At 37.7% G+C, this 16,809-nt stretch overlaps 2 protein-coding genes and 1 long non-coding RNA gene across 3 annotated transcripts; 2 read left to right on the top strand and 1 right to left on the bottom strand.

Annotated features, from left to right (window-relative positions):
- The first annotated feature begins 1,484 nt into the window (after positions 1 to 1,484).
- On the top strand, positions 1,485 to 2,478 carry LOC133743949 (large ribosomal subunit protein eL21z/eL21y-like). The gene has a single exon (XM_062172038.1). The coding sequence runs from the start codon at positions 1,823 to 1,825 to the stop codon at positions 2,261 to 2,263; it is 441 nt and encodes a 146-aa protein (XP_062028022.1). The 5' UTR covers positions 1,485 to 1,822; the 3' UTR covers positions 2,264 to 2,478.
- Positions 2,479 to 3,070: 592 nt separating this feature from the next.
- Positions 3,071 to 4,562, top strand: LOC133743942 (uncharacterized). The gene is made up of 2 exons (XR_009863311.1): positions 3,071 to 3,444; positions 3,516 to 4,562. It is a non-coding gene; the product is annotated as an uncharacterized LOC133743942 (long non-coding RNA).
- A 5,035-nt stretch (positions 4,563 to 9,597) lies between these two features.
- On the bottom strand, positions 9,598 to 12,118 carry LOC133732340 (protein FAR1-RELATED SEQUENCE 5-like). Its single transcript, XM_062159872.1, has 2 exons — positions 9,769 to 12,118; positions 9,598 to 9,668 (listed from the first exon to the last, which is right to left on the bottom strand). Exons 1-2 carry the CDS (start codon positions 12,116 to 12,118, stop codon positions 9,598 to 9,600), a joined length of 2,421 nt encoding a protein of 806 aa, XP_062015856.1.
- Positions 12,119 to 16,809: the final 4,691 nt, after the last annotated feature.

Genomic DNA, 16,809 nt, shown 5'->3' with positions numbered 1-16,809 from the left:
GTTCAACCTTTAATTTGGTTGTTGTCTTTTGATCCATTTCTGATCCATATCGTTTTCCTTTTCTTTTGGTTTTTCTAGTTTATATGGTGGTTCTCTGGTGGGGTTGCGAATCAATATTTGACAAATCTCATCTATGTGTATGGACTCTGGAAGTAAGCTCTTTAGGTGCCCTTTGTATAAGATTGTGGTCGTTGTCTCCCAAGCTTCATGGATTTGGTCGTCTCGCTGTACTTTGCTGGTGCAATGGTGTTCACAGCGGTGATGTCACGATGGTTATGTTTTCTTGGCTAGATTTTTGTTGTTTGAGTTTGTTTGGTTTTTTCTTTTTCCTTTCGTCTTTAATCTGTGGCTTTCTTTTTGGGCTACTACTGTTGTTGTTCTTCGATTAATGAATTAATGTTTTTTTTTTTTTTTTGAATTGAATGAGGTCAGCCAATTTTATAATTCAGCAAGCAATACCAGAAACGACACACCCCTGAGGGGCCGACAGAAAGAGATGTCCTTTAAGACATACAAAAGACCTATTCTAATAAAACAGAACCTCGCACTCCCATGTACACCTACCTTTTAAGGAAATTTACACACTTTTATTCTAACAAAACCTAGAAGCTTAAAAGCAAGTTATATAAAGGTAACTACTAGATTTTGCGACCCAAATGAAATTAAGAAAAATTTGGGTTAGAGGAGACATTCACTCCCCTAACTAAAGAGGCCCATGACCCAAAACACTAAGTCCAACCCACCCAAGCCCAGCCCAGAGGCCAAAACAAAGCCCAGATGGCCCAAGTAGTAATTGCTAAGGGCACCCCACCCTCCTCCCGTTCACCAACAACACCAACATGCGCAACGCCGCTGCCGCAGCAGCCTCCTCCGCCTAGAGGGCCAGACCAGTTGACGACACCGCTTGCATACAAAGATCGAAGGCCACCACAACCACCAGCTAGCGTCCTCGTCTTTCAACCACAACCTAATGCCATCGTTCATAGCCAGCGTCACCGATGAAAGAGCTAACGCAGCGGAGCTGCTCCCCCTGACACCCAGCCCAGTATGAGAATCCAAGGGTGAGGCTCCAGTCCCGACACCAGCCGCACGAGACCAGAAGCCTGTCATAGTCTCCTCCACCTTTGCACGACCATCGTCACCAAAATCATCAAGCTCACCACCGGCGGGCTCACCCAAGATATCCCCACCACGTCCATCCTCGTCTTTGTACATCGGTTCGCAAAGCCAGAGGTCATAAGGCAGGTTTGGTCGAAATCCATCGATCCACTTCACCGATGCAGGCGGTGACCAAAACAGTGCCGGAGATGGTCCTACTGTCAAGTCGACAGCGTATGCCAAGAGGAAGCAAGCAGCCACAAGACCAGGAATGGCATTAGCTATTGAGTTTGGATGATTTGAAAGATTTTGTCATAGAAAGGTTTTCAACAGAGAGCGGCTAGTTCAGAATATGTTTCTTTCGTGTGATTAATATAGTTCAGAATATGTTTATTTGACAGACAAGAGAAGAAGAAATTATAGCACGGGGAAACACCCCCTTGTTTTTTTTTTTTTCCCTTATACTATGTCTACATAGGTAGAATCATAACATTGTTCCCTCTATTAATGTTGGTGATGTTTAATTAGATGTCCTTCATTTTCTAACTTATAATGAGCTAGATAGCTTTCATGAATGATAATATAAGAGGTCTTGTTAGAAACTAGCACATAATTAACTTCCTTTAATGCACACTAAAGTCAATTGGTGGACTTGAACTCTCATATTCCCAGCCGCTCCACAGAAAACTCAGAAACCCTAGAGTGAGAGAGAGAGCAGCTCAAAATGCCGGCTGGACATGGTCTCCGATCACGAACCAGAGACTTGTTCTCTAGGGCCTTCAGGAAGAAGGGTTACATCCCACTCTCGACTTATCTGAAGACCTACCGGATCGGCAATTTCGTCGACATCAAGGTCAATGGCGCCATCCACAAGGGTATGCCCCACAAGTTCTACCACGGCCGCACAGGTCGCGTCTGGAACGTCACCAAGAGGATCCATGTGCTTGTGGAGCATGTGCAGCCATCAAGGTGCACTGAAGAGTTCCGTTTGAGGAAGGTGAAGAACGATCAGCTGAAGGCAGAGGCCAAGGCTAAGGGTGAGGTCATCAGCACTAAGAGACAGCCAAAGGGTCCCAAGTCCGGTTTCATGGTTGAAGGTGCAGTTATGGAAACTGTTACTCCCATTCCTTATGATGTTGTCAATGATCTTAAGGGGGGTTACTAGGTCTACATTTGCTTGGCTTTGTTCACCATCCGGACTAATTGGATGTCTCTTTAGTCTGTCCTCTTATAAATTTTTGAGATATTTTTATTTGCTGCAGAAGTACTGCTCTAGTTTAATTAATGTGTTTTGACACGTGATGTTTTGAAGTACAATCTTGTGCGAATCTGGAAATTTTCTTTGCATTAGGTCAATGTTTTTGAAATAAAAAATAATAATAATAAAAAAATTAGAGGACTTGGATTTAAAGACTTTGTTTTATTCAATCAAGCAATGGTTGGCAAACAGGCATGGAAGTTGTTTGAAAATCATCACTCTTTGGTTAGCAGAATGCTTAAAGCGATACTTCCTTCATACAGATTTTGTTAGAATTTGTGGCTTTGATACCACTGTTGGAATTTGGTGAGGAAGCTTTTAGTAGTAGTGAGCTAGGACAATATGTTTAAGACTTTAGTTTTGGGAGCAAGAGTTTGGGAGACGAAGTTAGAGGAGATGGTCGAGTAGTTAAAAACACCTCCTCTGTTTGTACGTATTAGAACAGAGGAGTTTTTGATAATTGATGGTTCATTTTAATTGATGGTTCATTCATTAATTAACATCTCTTCATGCATATATATAGAACAAGTCCACCGACTTGTTCCACCGACCTTCCTCACCTTCCTCTTGACACTTCTAGATACAGATTTTCTTAATTACATGGTGCTTATGTGGTTAATTGTTAACCACACAATTATACACTACACTAGAACTTACTAGATAACATGATTAGTCTAGATTAATCTAGCTAGATTTGTACAAGTTCTAGATTAATCTAGCTAGATTTGTATAAGTTCTAGATTAATCTAGCTAGATTTGTATAAGTTCTAGATTAATCTAGATAACTAGATTATCAATGTGCACTGTTTTAACAGATTTCTTGTAGCGGAGTCTATTCTTTGGGGAAGAGAATTGTTATTGTTAATCTGGAGTTGCGGGTGGTAATTCGATCCATATTCATATTGATCGATGGGTGCCTCGACCAATGAATTTCAAACTATTTATTTCACAATGTTTGCCTCATGATGCTACTGTAAGTAAGTTGTTAACTTATACGGGGGAGTTGGGACGTGGCAAAGGTTCGTCAAAATTTTTTACCCATTGATGCAGATGTCATGCATGCTCTCTGTCCCGGTTTGTGGTACCAGGTATGTTGATAAACTTGTTTGGTTCGTTGAAAAAAATGGTAGATACTCAGTGCGTTCATCTTATTATTTAGCTATACAAGTTTATGAGTTGGAGTTGGGAGAGGCAAGTAGTGCAAGTTTCACTTTGTCTGATGGTATCTGGAAACAAATTTGGCATCTCCAAGTTCCAAATAAAATTTGACACTTCTTGTGGTGTGCTATTCAGTATTCAAGATGTGACTCCATGTGCGTTCAACTTATACCAGCGGAGAATTTCCCGATCTCCTATGTGTTTTCGCTGTGGAAAACAAATGGAATCTCTGGTTCATGCAATCTGGGAATGTAAACACTAAATCAGTAAAGCAGTATGGTCTATTTCTTTCATGAATCATCTACAAGGATTGCATTAGTTTTCTTTCGCTGATCTTTTTTCTCAAGCAATGCAAACGCTGCCAGTGGATGATTTGGAGCGGTTTAGCTATATTTGTCGGTATTTATAGGGTGTGAGGAATGATATGCTGCAGGAAAGAAAGGTCGGCGAATCTGTTTCACTGTTGGAGCGTTGTTTGGAATTGCCTCAGGAGTTCAAGGTGGCAAACATGACAAGAGCTAGGCATCAAAGGACACAGGGGAGTCCACCTGAAGTGGGGTTTTAGAAGTTGAATGTAGATGGGGGAGTAAGAGAAAATGAGGATAGAAGGGGTATGTATCCGCTTTGTGGTACGTAATAATTAGTTGGGAAAATTAATGGGTGCTGGTGCTAAATTAACATTTGGCCTTTTCTTACCTTTGGTTACGGAGTTGATTGCAATGAAGGAAGGATTGAAGTTTGCAATTGATGCACAGATTCTGCCAGTACGTAATATTTGAAAGTGATTGGTTGGAGGCAATTAATCTAATCTGATAAATGATAATAATGAATGTTCGGAATTGGTTGGTGGTTTTTTTGAGGAGGTGAAAACGTTGGTTTGTGTAGTGGGAGGGATTAAAGTTTTATTCCAACATGGGGCAAGCAATAATGTGGCACATAATTTAGCTCAATCAGGTCCTAAATGGTAAGGATTGTTTTCATTGTTTGGAAGAAGGCCCTCCATGGCTTATGGATTTACTTATGTATGATTCTCATTTAATTTGTTGTATCTTAGAGTGTGTGGTACTCTTCTTCTACAGAGTTTTTTCCACATGGTTTACCTAAAAAAGGTTTAATGAGATCACTACATATACACCCATAGATCTTATATGTTATATGTTTATGGAGTGTTCTCCCAATAATAATATTATGCTTTGATAAAAAAAGAAAAAATTCCTTTTATTACGCAAGTTACAATGTTTCTCTAATGCACAATATTGAAAGCATAATTCTATTCCTTGAAGCGTGAGATTCACTATGTGACCTAAATCAGTGTATTCATACTATATGATTCTTAAAGAACTACTCACTCTTTCAAAAAAAATTAAAGATTACAGAGCTCCACTTTTCGCGGAGCCTCATACCGAAACCCTAGGTTTCGTGAAGCAAGGCGGCGGCGACCCGACGGGTTCTCTAACTACTACAAGGGCCCTCCAGCGTCGGTTTTTGCAGGCGAGCCAAGTAGGAGGGCAGATCTGTGTCTCCTCGAGGTGGCGGAGGTGCTTTGACGCACGGTGGTTTGGGCTCTATGTCGGCGTTAGGTTCTTGGATTGGATTGGCGTGTTAGCGTGATCTCCATTGCATGAGTGCTGTCGCAGCGGTGGCGTCTCTGTGGTGGTGAAAGGTGCTTGGATTATTTAAGCTTTTCCTCCAAGGCGACGGGTCAGATCATCTCCGGTTGTGGTCGCTGGTTCTCAGTCACACCAGTAGGTTTGGTGGAAGGGATATGGCCGCCTCAGGGAGGCCACCAGACTAACTTGGTGGTAAGCTGGTAGCAGCGGCTCCGGTGAGCTCACTAGGGCTCCGGTGCTCGCCGGTCCGAGTTATAGAGTGATGGAAATGGGTGTTGGGCTGGGCTATTTCGTTTAAGCCCACTTTTCCTCCTCTCTCTGGTTTGGGCTGGAGTTGGGCCAGGTCTCTTGGCAGGCTTGTTGTGGGGTGAACTCAACATGACCCTAAATTGAGGTTGTTCACTGCAATGACTGGTGGAGGGGTACATCAAGATGTTCTCTAGGCCCCAAGTTAATTAAGGCAAATGCAGAGAGTTGGGGTTGTATTTAGAATAAATTTAGTTATTAGTTTTCTTTGCATTTTCCTTTTGGATTTTAGTTTGTGCAATTTCCTTTTTGGATTTTAGTTTTTTGTATCTTCCTTTTGGATGGTAGCTCGACTATTTGTGCAGTCAGTTGAGTAACAAATGTAATGAGTGATTTTCAGGTCCCCTAGATTGACCTTGTACGGTCATATGATCTTTTGATCACAAGAATATACATTCATTTTCCCTCAAAAAACTAATCACCCTTTCAAGTTCCTAGATCACCTTTACCTAGATTTGAGTAACAACAGAATCTAGAATAGTTGACGTCATGCCAAATACTCTATCTTAGCCTACCAAAAATGTTCCAAACGTAGTGATATATTTAGGGTATATAGCAAGAGGTTTCAACCAATTCCAAATGTAGTGATATATTTAGGGTATATGTAGCAAGAGGTTTCAACCAACGCCAATAGGCAATAACAAATTATAACTCGCACTTCTAAGTCTTCGATTTGTGTCTATTTTTAGACCAAAGATGTGCTTATAAATTACAAAAAGCTCATTTACATTATGTCATCCATAACTAAAACAAATAGTGAATCATGGCATCAGTTGTGTTCAAGGCAATAAGTGTTTTGTGCCTAACTATGTTTGTATCAGTTTTGCTGATTGAAGAAGTAGATGGCAATAAGTATATAGACTACGGAGCTATTAAAGGAGATGAAATTCCTGGATGCAGCGCTAAGCATGCAGAAAATTGTTACCCAAAAAGGGCAAATCGATATCAAAGAGGTTGTAACCCGGAAACGCGATGCAGACAAGTCCATACCACAACAGCACCCAAAGGCGAAAGTGTAGGAGCAACCAAATGACACTACTACGCATACAATGACAGATTTAATAACATACATATATTTAAATTAATGCGAGCATATAATAATTAATAATGTGTCAATTACACAGACATATGTCCATTTATTTAGACCTCTTTTTAACATATAGATTGAATAAATTCTTACATGAGATCAACGTACCACGTGGCGGTTGGCTATCCAAAATACCCTACTGCATATGCACTGATTGGTCAGCCCTATCTGACATGTGGTACGTCTGCCCCACGTAAGAATCTCTCAATTGGGAGAAATGATATCCCTTTTTTACGTTAGGGATATTGTCAATGACAATTTGTTTGACTCTCAACTTTGAGCTTCTGGTTGGTCATCATCCTAACTAATTCTTAATCTTTTCGTATTTGGAAACGAGAAATTGTCCATGATTGTAGCTACAACTGCCCATGCTCATCAACCAAATATATGACTCTTAATTAGCTTTACTAAAACATTTGCAGTGGGAAACCCGAAACCCTCTAGCTAGAATCGTACGTCTTCTCATATAAATATGTGAGGCTGCAGAGGTCTGCAAGTTATCTAATATTGTGCATACCAATATTAGCAAACCATCTTTAACCGATCCCTAGGCATAGTTAAGTTTTGTACAAGGATGCCTATTTCTGGACAATGAACTTGCAAATTGATCATCTTCTTATAAATTCCAGAAAGCTGAACGGGCATACAGACCATTTACAATTTACCCTAGCATTTGTCCAAAAAACTGACCCTAACAAATTAAGCAATGGCAATGATCAGGAGGAGCAGTACTTCTGCTGGTTTCTGGGTGTGCATGGCCTTTATCGTGATTATGTGTGCCGTTTGGGTTAAAGAAGTAGAGGGATATTCAGACCTTAGTCCATGTGGACTTAGTACAAAAGGTGGCGTGAATGATCCGACCTGCTTCTGGGGGAAGGGCGGCAAGGGCGGCCGAAAGATTGTGAAGAAGCTTGAAGTGTCTTCCGCTGGAAGAAATAAAGTCGAACCACACGAACCAGAAGCAAATTGACAAGGCACCGGATGCGCCAGCCAAGGCCAATGTTAAGAAGGCTCAAGACCTCTCTTGCTTCATAAGATCACATTATTTGATCGATACTAGCGCATATTTCAATTATTGTATATACTGTGAGTTGCATACAATGTTCATCTAGTAATAAGGGATGACACAATATAGAGTCGTCGAATAATATTGTTCATCAATAACTTTAGGGTTTAGCTTGCTAGTTGATTATCAAATATGCGTTAGATGATTAATTATCATTATCATGATCGATGTAATTTGTAATTCTTTCCGCTAGCAAGCTAGTTGGTTCATTCATTGGAAGTTCTTCGTTTTCAACTTTATGATGAACGTACGTACGTAATATGTCATTCCCATGGTTAATTAGAAAACCCTGTAGGAAAATGCTTCTGAATTGCAAGGCTATACATGGCATGCCATTTGATAAATGAACATATAAATATAGATTTCGTGTAGGAAAGCGAATTTCAAATATTTTCAACTCCAATTTCTGGTTAACTATACATATTAATGATGAACTAATTAATAAGAAACAAATAAAGCATCGACATCCGTGTGAGGGTCTTTTTAGAATTAAGCAATGATTAGGCCAAAATCAATCCAATGATTTGATTAATGGGAGGACTTTGTATGCGATTCAAATCATATGAAAAACAAGGGTCCGGATCAAGGGACATCTTTTTGTACACAAATTTTGACACACCTTGTGAGCCATTAGATTTTAAAATGTTCAATGGTCTGGATTCGTTGCTTGAATGATGTCAACACAACACCAAGTGATGTGGATAATGACGTGGCATTATATATTTCTAATCTAAAATTATAATTGGATTACACTTTTCTTTATTAAATAAAAAATCAAAATCAAAATTTGGAGAATACATGACATACACAGATCAAAAGAAAAAAAGAAGAACAAACGTTGGACGCCAGAAAGAAGAAGACGAGGGAGTAATCGAAGCAATCACAGATCCAAACCATTAAAACAGTTTCACATCATAGCCAACTATGCTCAATAGAATCATAGTGTAATGTTGTATGCATAAATTTGGTGTCATGAAGTATGCACGCCAGGTGTTTGATAGAATTCCTGAACTAAGTGTTTTCATTTGGAACACCATGATCAAAGGCTATAGTTTAGGATACATTGCTCCCATGGAATGTCTATGTATATAGCAATGAAGTTTATTTCCACACGATCATAAGGTCTTAAAATTTTTAGGATTGTAGTTCTATATGTCTAGTGTTTTCCTGTAAAGGGGTTTTGCATTTGGAATCCTAAAACTTCTTGAATATTGGTTGGAATGATGGAAGGGTCAGAACAAGAAAAATTACTATAGATTGAATTTGGAAGGCTATAGTTCCTAAACCAGTGGGAATATGGAGCTAAAAATTTCCAGGAACTTAGACCTACATGTCTCACATATGCTTGAGAAACAGTTTTTAATTTTGTCCCCTGTAGCTTCCACAATGGCAAACCAAGTACACCAATATCAGAATCAGCTTACAGAGAATCTGCATAATAAAACAGTGAATTTGCAGGCCTATAATTTTCTACTCATATTTAATTAGAGTGTGAAATTTTACAGGAAGAAAGGGAAATGTGACTAGCTTCTGTTCCATGTGGTTTCACCCTTTTTAATCTTCTGAATTTGGAGAAATAGCAGTTTGAGTGACTACAGGTCTGCAACAGTTTGTAGAACAGTTTAGCAAATTTAACAAGCTACCATTTTCAATTCAGTAGAAACTGGGTGGGCTACTTTATATGGATGGAAAGCTCTTTGAGTGTACTTTCCATTTTAGGTGGAATCACTCTATTCAGACTTTTTTATCTCGAATAATCAGCATTTGAGGAATAAATGGTCAATGCTGAAAATAGTATACCCTTGAAAGCTTATAACATAATGAAGCAATATGGCTCATAAATGACTACGATTGTCTGTCAAGATGATAGAGCAGATATAACAAAATCGACAAAACTAACATGTTTCAATGTAAATTGATCCTCTTTTAAAATCAAAAATAAAACAAATTACAAAGATATAGAACAATAGTTACTAAGAAAAAAGAACATTAATAGCATGATATGAAGTTGAATTCATTCTTCTTCGTTACTGTCTGAATCTTCCTCATCCGAAACTTTGTCTGACTCTTGCATATTCGCATTTCCTATAAGTGCAAATCAAGATAAAAATATTAGAAACTTTAATTTATACATCAAGTGGAAATATATGATCTGACAAATAAATAAATAAAAAAGTTAACTTACTTTGGTTCGTAGAAACAATCGTTTTTCTTTTTGCATCCGGATTTAAAGTGCAAGTAAGCTTATTATGTCCTGGCTGTTGGCACAATGTGCACTTTCTCTGCTTGCTTTGAGCCAACTCCATACCACCTTTTATCCTCTTAGAACTTTTTGTTTTTCTTCTACTATGCTCATCCTTCTTTCGACCCTTGGTTTTTGAGATATCTGGATCCAAAAGCAACGTGTCAGATGACTTACTCGTATGTTGATCTGCTTCATCTTGGAAAACATTATCTTGAGACTCCACAACATCTTCTTTTGATACCTTATTAACTTCTGAAATTTTTTTTGACAGTTCATCTAAACCATCCATGAACATTTTGTAGGCCTCATCTGAAGGTGCTGCATAACAAGCTAGCTGAGTAGCTCTCCGACACATATGACTAAATCTCAATGCTTCTGATTGTTCTTTACCTTCATTCTTTACCAAGGCTTCAGAATCCATAACTCTAAACTTATTTGCGCCTTGTCTCCACCTTGGAAGAATAAAGTGGGAGGGTATTGTATCAATGTCTTGACGAACAAATACTTTCATAATATGCCGACAAATTATTCCCACAAATTCAAAATTTTGACATTCACATTTACCTTCATGTGTTTGTAAATTCAGCTCCACAAAAAACTCTTGTGAGTTGTCAGTTTTCTTCATCACTGAGTATCTATGAAACTGATCGTCAGAACCCATTTCTTCAACTCTGAGCCGTTTGACTCTAGACCATTCACTCTTGAATTTTTCAAATATATTTCTAGTGTACACCTGTGCTGCATGTTTCAAAAGAAAGTCATCATCATTCACAATACGATATTTATGCTCTGATATAAAATCTTCGCTACTTTCCCTTGTAATAATCTTCTGTAAGGCTTGTTCATACTTGACAACAAATTCTCTCAAATTGGTCGTTGATGTAACAAAGTCATCAAAAAATGCATTAGCGCCTTCAATGCGCCCAGTTGTATTCATTCCGGCAAAAAATGTGCTGCGATTATATACAGGAATCCAAGATTCACGAATTTCATAAAGTTGTTGTAGCCATTCATTTTGTTCTAATTCATGCTCCTCAATCAACTTCTTCCATTGCTCTTCAAATTCCTCTATTCTGTATGTTGCCCATATACACTTTTTCATGCCAGTCTTGAAGTTGGACTTTTTATAATATACATGTGACAACTTTTCACCAAACTTTTTCTTTATATGCCAAATGCAAAGGCGATGACGAGTATTGGGAAAAATCTTAGCAATTGCTCCTTTCATTGCCAAATCTTGGTCAGTGATAACACATAACGGATGTCGACCTCCCATAGCTTCAAGCCACGTCTCAAATAACCATAGAAATGTCGCCTCTGTCTCATCTTGTAAAAGGGCACATCCAAATTGTATGGATTGGAAGTGATGGTTTACTCCAGTGAATGGGGCAAATGGCATGTCATACTTGTTTGTCCGATATGTTGTATCAAATGTCACTACATCCCCAAAGTACTGATAAGCCGTCCTTGATCTAGAATCCACCCAAAAAAAATTAGTAGCCCTACCATGTTCATCACACTGGATAACATAAAAGAATTGTGGATTCTCTACTTGCTTTTTCCTAAAGTAATTGAGGACTGATTGTGCATCTCCATATTCCAACTCTTTGTGCCTCACGTTCCTTAAATGATTATAGCAGTCTCTATTGTCGAAACCAATATTGTGAGCACCACCAAACATTGAAGGAACTTTACTGATTTGTAAGTTCTCTTTATGAAAAGCTTCTGTTAAATCTTTTGCTGCATTGGGCATATGTCTATTCGACTTCATCATCATTCTTCGAGCTGGTGTCACTATTTTATGGTTGTGGATGTCATTGAAAACCGAAACTTTCCATTTGTTGGTCCATTTGTCATGAAGAACTCGCATATTAGCCTCACACCCACATTTAATTGTTGAACAACTTCTATGCCTCTTTTTTCCAATCTGTTGGTCACATGTTTCTCCCTCATGTTTCTCATCTCTCTCATCTTTCTCTTGCAGATCATCCTCTTTTTGAGTTTGCATGACATGTTTACCTTGATGTGCACAAACAAATAATCTACTGGTCACTTCATTTGACTGCGATCTAGACTTTGATGAACTTCGAATACGAGTCCAAAAACCTTCTTGTCGACCGTAATCTTCATAATATTGTCCTGCCTCTTCTAATGTATCAAAAAGCATTCCCACATAAGGTGATTTAAATTTCTGAACATCTTTCTCTGGAGAATGGTGACCAGATGCTTCATCTCTTGATACTTGGTTCAATGAGGATCCAAAATTGCCATCTTCGGAAGTTAAGTCCATCGAGGCCAACTTTAATAACACTACATGATCATAAAAAATCATTAAAAGAAAAACTATGCACAAATTAGGTAATGGCTAACTGAAAAACATAAATTAAAATGTATGAGGATTTTGACAGAAAAAAAAATGAAAAAAAAACTAAAAACAAAAAATCCAATAACAGCACATTTATAGGTGATATCAGAAGCTTTAACCAAGTTGCTCTACTGAAGCAAAAACAATTGTAGTTCACCTAATAAGGCGTACCCTAGAAACAAAACAAAACTTAGACCATAAGACTTGCACTCTCTCCCCTAAATCTGTAGTATAAAATTATCTAATGGAAACAAATTTTTATTAACAAACAAAGCAAAGACAAGACAGAGGGCAATGAGTCCACTTAACTAGTTAAACAAAAGGAAGTACAAAAAAAAAAAACCATTCAAATCTATGCGAGGGATGTGTACTATAAGTCAGGCAATGAGAACTCCTATAGAATTATTGTTCAATAAGTTAAGCAATGGATGGTATATGTGGACTATCTGAAAGGAATCTCAGGGAGTTAAATCTAGCAATTAGAAATATCTCTTATGACATCGGAGATCTGAGATCTCTACAATTTAATCTAGCAGAAATTCACTAACCTTATGCTAGAAACTATCACGTATAAGACGACAAACAGTAGATAACTCGTAGTATTGGTTCCACCACATATGAGAATGATATATATGCGACATGTTTTACGTTTCTGCATTCTTATTCAGTTCAGTGGGAATATGAAGCCTGCAGCTCTAACGTCAAATAAAACGAGAAAGAACTTTTGTTTCTTGGCTAGCTTCTGTACTCTTTGTTTCAAATGCTTAGATGTTGTGACATTGAATTTTGTATTCTTAAAAAAACTGCATTCAAATCATAAAGCTACCTAAATTATATATAACTCTTAAGAGACCAACGCCAACTGACCAAAACTAGGCAATCATACAATCAAATTCAAATCATATCGATATATGAACAAGGCAATCATACGTGTTTCCCATGGTAATTCAATTTATTTTGTTTCTAGGTCATCTAAGACGCAAGTTTCCTTGTCAAAACAAGTTTATTGAACACCATAAACTTCACAACCAATTCTATGCTTAAACCCTAAAAACTTGAATACCTTAATACACATATCGACAAACAAAACCAGATAAGTATGTACCTGTATTCTTGTTGTAAGTATTGTTTAATTCCAACCAGCTAAATAGTTGGGAGGATATAGATGAAAGCCTGGAGTTGGTGAAGATGATCTTCTTTTTAGCTTTTGACGTTTCTTCTTCACTCTTCCGTTTTCTTTTTTTCTCTTTCTTTTGCCGTTTGTTCTTCTGCTGTTCTTGTTCTTCTTTTTTTCTTTTGATCGGTGTATGTCATGTATTCTCCAAATTTTGATTTTGATTTTTTATTTAATAAAGAAAAGTGTAATCCAATTATAATTTTAGATTAGAAATATATAATGCCACGTCATTATCCACATCACTTGGTGTTGTGTTGACATCATTCAAGCAACGAATCCAGACCATTGAACATTTTAAAATCTAATGGCTCACAAGGTGTGTCAAAATTTGTGTACAAAAATATGTCCCTTGATCCAGACCCGAAAAACAAATAAGACTTGACTGCATGAAGCATGGTGTGGGAGCTAGAAAAACATTGCAGTGAGAGAATTGGAGGATTTTTGGATTTGGGTGAGAAATTGGTTTGAATGAGGGTTTGGAAAATGGCTGAAAGCTATACTTATGCTTGAAGGCTTCTTTAGGTGTTTCTAAGTTTTCAGGGTTTTGCTCCATGACAATTCCAGTTCCAAGGAATGGCGTAGCTAGACACAAGATTAGACTAACTTTTTCATCATATATCAGCTTCTTGACCGTTCAACTATTAGGTCTATATCAGTAGAGCACTTATGAAAATTTTTAGCCAAATTGATAATCGTAAAGGCATTCACAACTATGATTTACAATTATAAATATAAATGGTTCTGATTGGACAGATTTAGTTCGTCTATTGATTTAATTTAATTTGATACCTTAACGGTCATCAATTTGTCTGAAAATTTGCATGAATGATCTATTCATGGAGTTCTAAGAATTGAACGGTCGAAATATAGAAATGTGATCAAAAAGTGGGTCTCACAAAAGATCTCTTAAAATGACCGGGGAAAAAAAAATCCCTTAGTGGAAGAGCCCTATATATATAAATATATATTTACTTCAACAACCAAATATAGCACTTACTAATTCTCACTTTACATGATATATTCTAAATATAAGAGATATGCCGGAACCGTGGAACCACCTTGGCCCCAGTTGCCCCTAATTAAAACTAGGTAGATTATTTCAATCACCCTAGCACCAGTTGAATTTTATTCTAAAAAATAAAATAATGAGTATGAATTGTAGGGCTGGCAAATTCTCCCGAGCCAAACCAGCCAATCGAGTCCGTCTCGAACCAAGATTTTCGATAACCGACAACTTCGGTAACCGAAGTTGTGGTACGGTATAACCGAACAGAGATCTCGTAACTGGTACGGTACTGGTATTGATTCTTACAGAAATACGGTATACCATACCGTACCAAGTATTTAATATAATATTTATTTTTATTTTTTAAATATTTATTATATTATCAATCATAGCCGTTGATTTTCTTCAGTTTTAATTCACAATCGTTAGATTAAAAGTTTCCAAACCCAAATCCCTCAGTCCCTCTCTCGGTCACTCAGTCACTCCCTCAGTCTCTCTCTCTCTCTCTCTCTCTCTCTCGAACCCGAGCAAGGCTCTGAGGCTCTGAGTCTCTCAAAGTCTCAATCTCTTTGAAGATCAATCGAATCTTTCGAACCATTGCTGTTGGTGAGTACGACCTTCGATTGTTTTCAATTTTTGTGCTTAGAAGCTTTGGATTGTTTAGTTGAGGTGTGATTAGAAGCTTTGGATTGTTGAGATTTACCAATTTATTCTGGGTTTTCATGGTTTTCCTTTTGTGCTTGGAGGAACAGGAGGATCAAGGACTAAGTTTGATCTTTGAGGGAGAAGAAGGCAAAGTTTGAATCTGGTAGGTGCAGACTGCAAAGTTTGAATCTGGTAGGTGCAGACTCCATTTCTTTTCTTCTGTTTGGCTTAAAACTAATGAAAAACATAATTAGATCAATTTACAAGGAATATCATTATATGTTTTGAACTTGTTGCTATTTATGTTGTTTGATGGAGTTGGCTGGTGTTATCGTTGTTTGTTGTTGCTTGCTTTGTCTTTCCTTGGATACTGCTCTGTACATTCTCTTTTGTTCCTTTTCTCAAATCTCTACATCCTTTCTTTGTCTTGATAAATTCTATTTCTTATCAATAAAAAATGTGTCCATTTTATCTAATATGTGTAATTACTACACACTCAAATGACAAATTATTTAGTTCATTGTTTTTCTTCACAACTGGAGTCTTGCTCTTCTTTGATTCTATGCATCTTCTCTCATGAAAACAAAGTATGAAGTGTGAATTTGCAGAAACTGAATTTGAGGGAGCACAACAACTCAGCAAGGCAGCAAGCAAATATGAAGTGATGATGAGATGAACTTTGAGTCCTTGAACACTTTGTTTTCAACTATTGCACTTAGTTATTGTATCATTTGATATTTTGATTCATTTGTGTGAAGTGTGAACTATGAACTATAAATTATTGACTTAAAATTTGTATGAACTATGGAGTGATGAAGGGGATGAACTGAAGTGATGAACTCAAGTAGTGAAGTTGATGTATGACAGTTTTTAGCTTATTTTTCATTTCAAGGTTGTTCATTTCCAGGTTGGGCCTTTAAATTGATGTGAGGATTGCAGTTTTTCATTTGCTGACAGGTTTGGGCTTTTAAAATTTTAGTTGGGCCTTAGCTGAAATCTGGCCCAATCTTAAACTCGGTACGAGGCCCAACCAACCGAGATCTCGGTATACCGAGAAGTTGGTATACCGACTTCTGTGGCCGGTAATGGTAGGCTATTTTGTGTACCAACTTAGTTTGGTATGGTATGTGGTATTGGGCTTCAAGGTCCGGTACCGTACCGAACCCACCCCTAGTGAATTGTAAATTTAAGAGTGTAAAATATCATTTTTTTTTTCAATAATATTAATTTTTATTTTCACTGTAAGTCTATATGTCAAAGCAAAAAGAAATGATAGTATGAAGTTAAATCAGGTTTCTATAAATCTACGCCACAATCTGTTGTTCGCTTGGGGCCTCAATCTCTTTTCAAATTGTTCGACTCTCATCTTATTGGGCTTCTGGTTATTCACCTTATTTAAGTTTCTCCCTCCCAATATTTGACTCTTGAATAGAATTACTAAAACATGTGCAGTGAGTACCTCTAGCTAAAAACCTTCTCTCATATAAAATGTGAGGGCATATAGGTATGCAAGTTGTCTAATTTTGAGCATGCCAATAAAAGCAAAGCATCCCTAGCCCTAGGCCTAATTAAGTGTTGGGCAAGCATGCCTATATTTGGAAATGTAACTTAAATGTTCTTATAAATTCCAGAAAGTTAAATGCAGACCATTTACATTTTACCGCAGCAAAGCAATGACAATGATCAGGAGGAGTACTGCTACTGGTTTCTGGGTAGGCATGGCCGTCGTCATTATTCTGTGTGCCGTTTGGGTTGAAGAAGTAGAGGGATGGACAGACCTTGGGCCCT

This window comes from Rosa rugosa, chromosome 1, assembly GCF_958449725.1.
Source record: "Rosa rugosa chromosome 1, drRosRugo1.1, whole genome shotgun sequence".
NCBI classification, from domain to species: Eukaryota; Viridiplantae; Streptophyta; class Magnoliopsida; order Rosales; family Rosaceae; genus Rosa; species Rosa rugosa.
Note: the sequence above shows the minus strand (reverse complement) of the source record. Positions and strands in the feature narration are given on the sequence as shown.

Coding starts and splice junctions, on each gene's coding strand:
- LOC133743949 (XM_062172038.1), top strand. CDS start 1,823: ATGCCGGCTGGACATGGTCTCCGATCACGAACCAGAGACTTGTTCTCT.
- LOC133732340 (XM_062159872.1), bottom strand. CDS start 12,118: ATGGACTTAACTTCCGAAGATGGCAATTTTGGATCCTCATTGAACCAA. Junction 9,669..9,768: donor GATTGTTTCTACGAACCAAA/GTAAGTTAACTT, acceptor TTGCACTTATAG/GAAATGCGAATATGCAAGAG.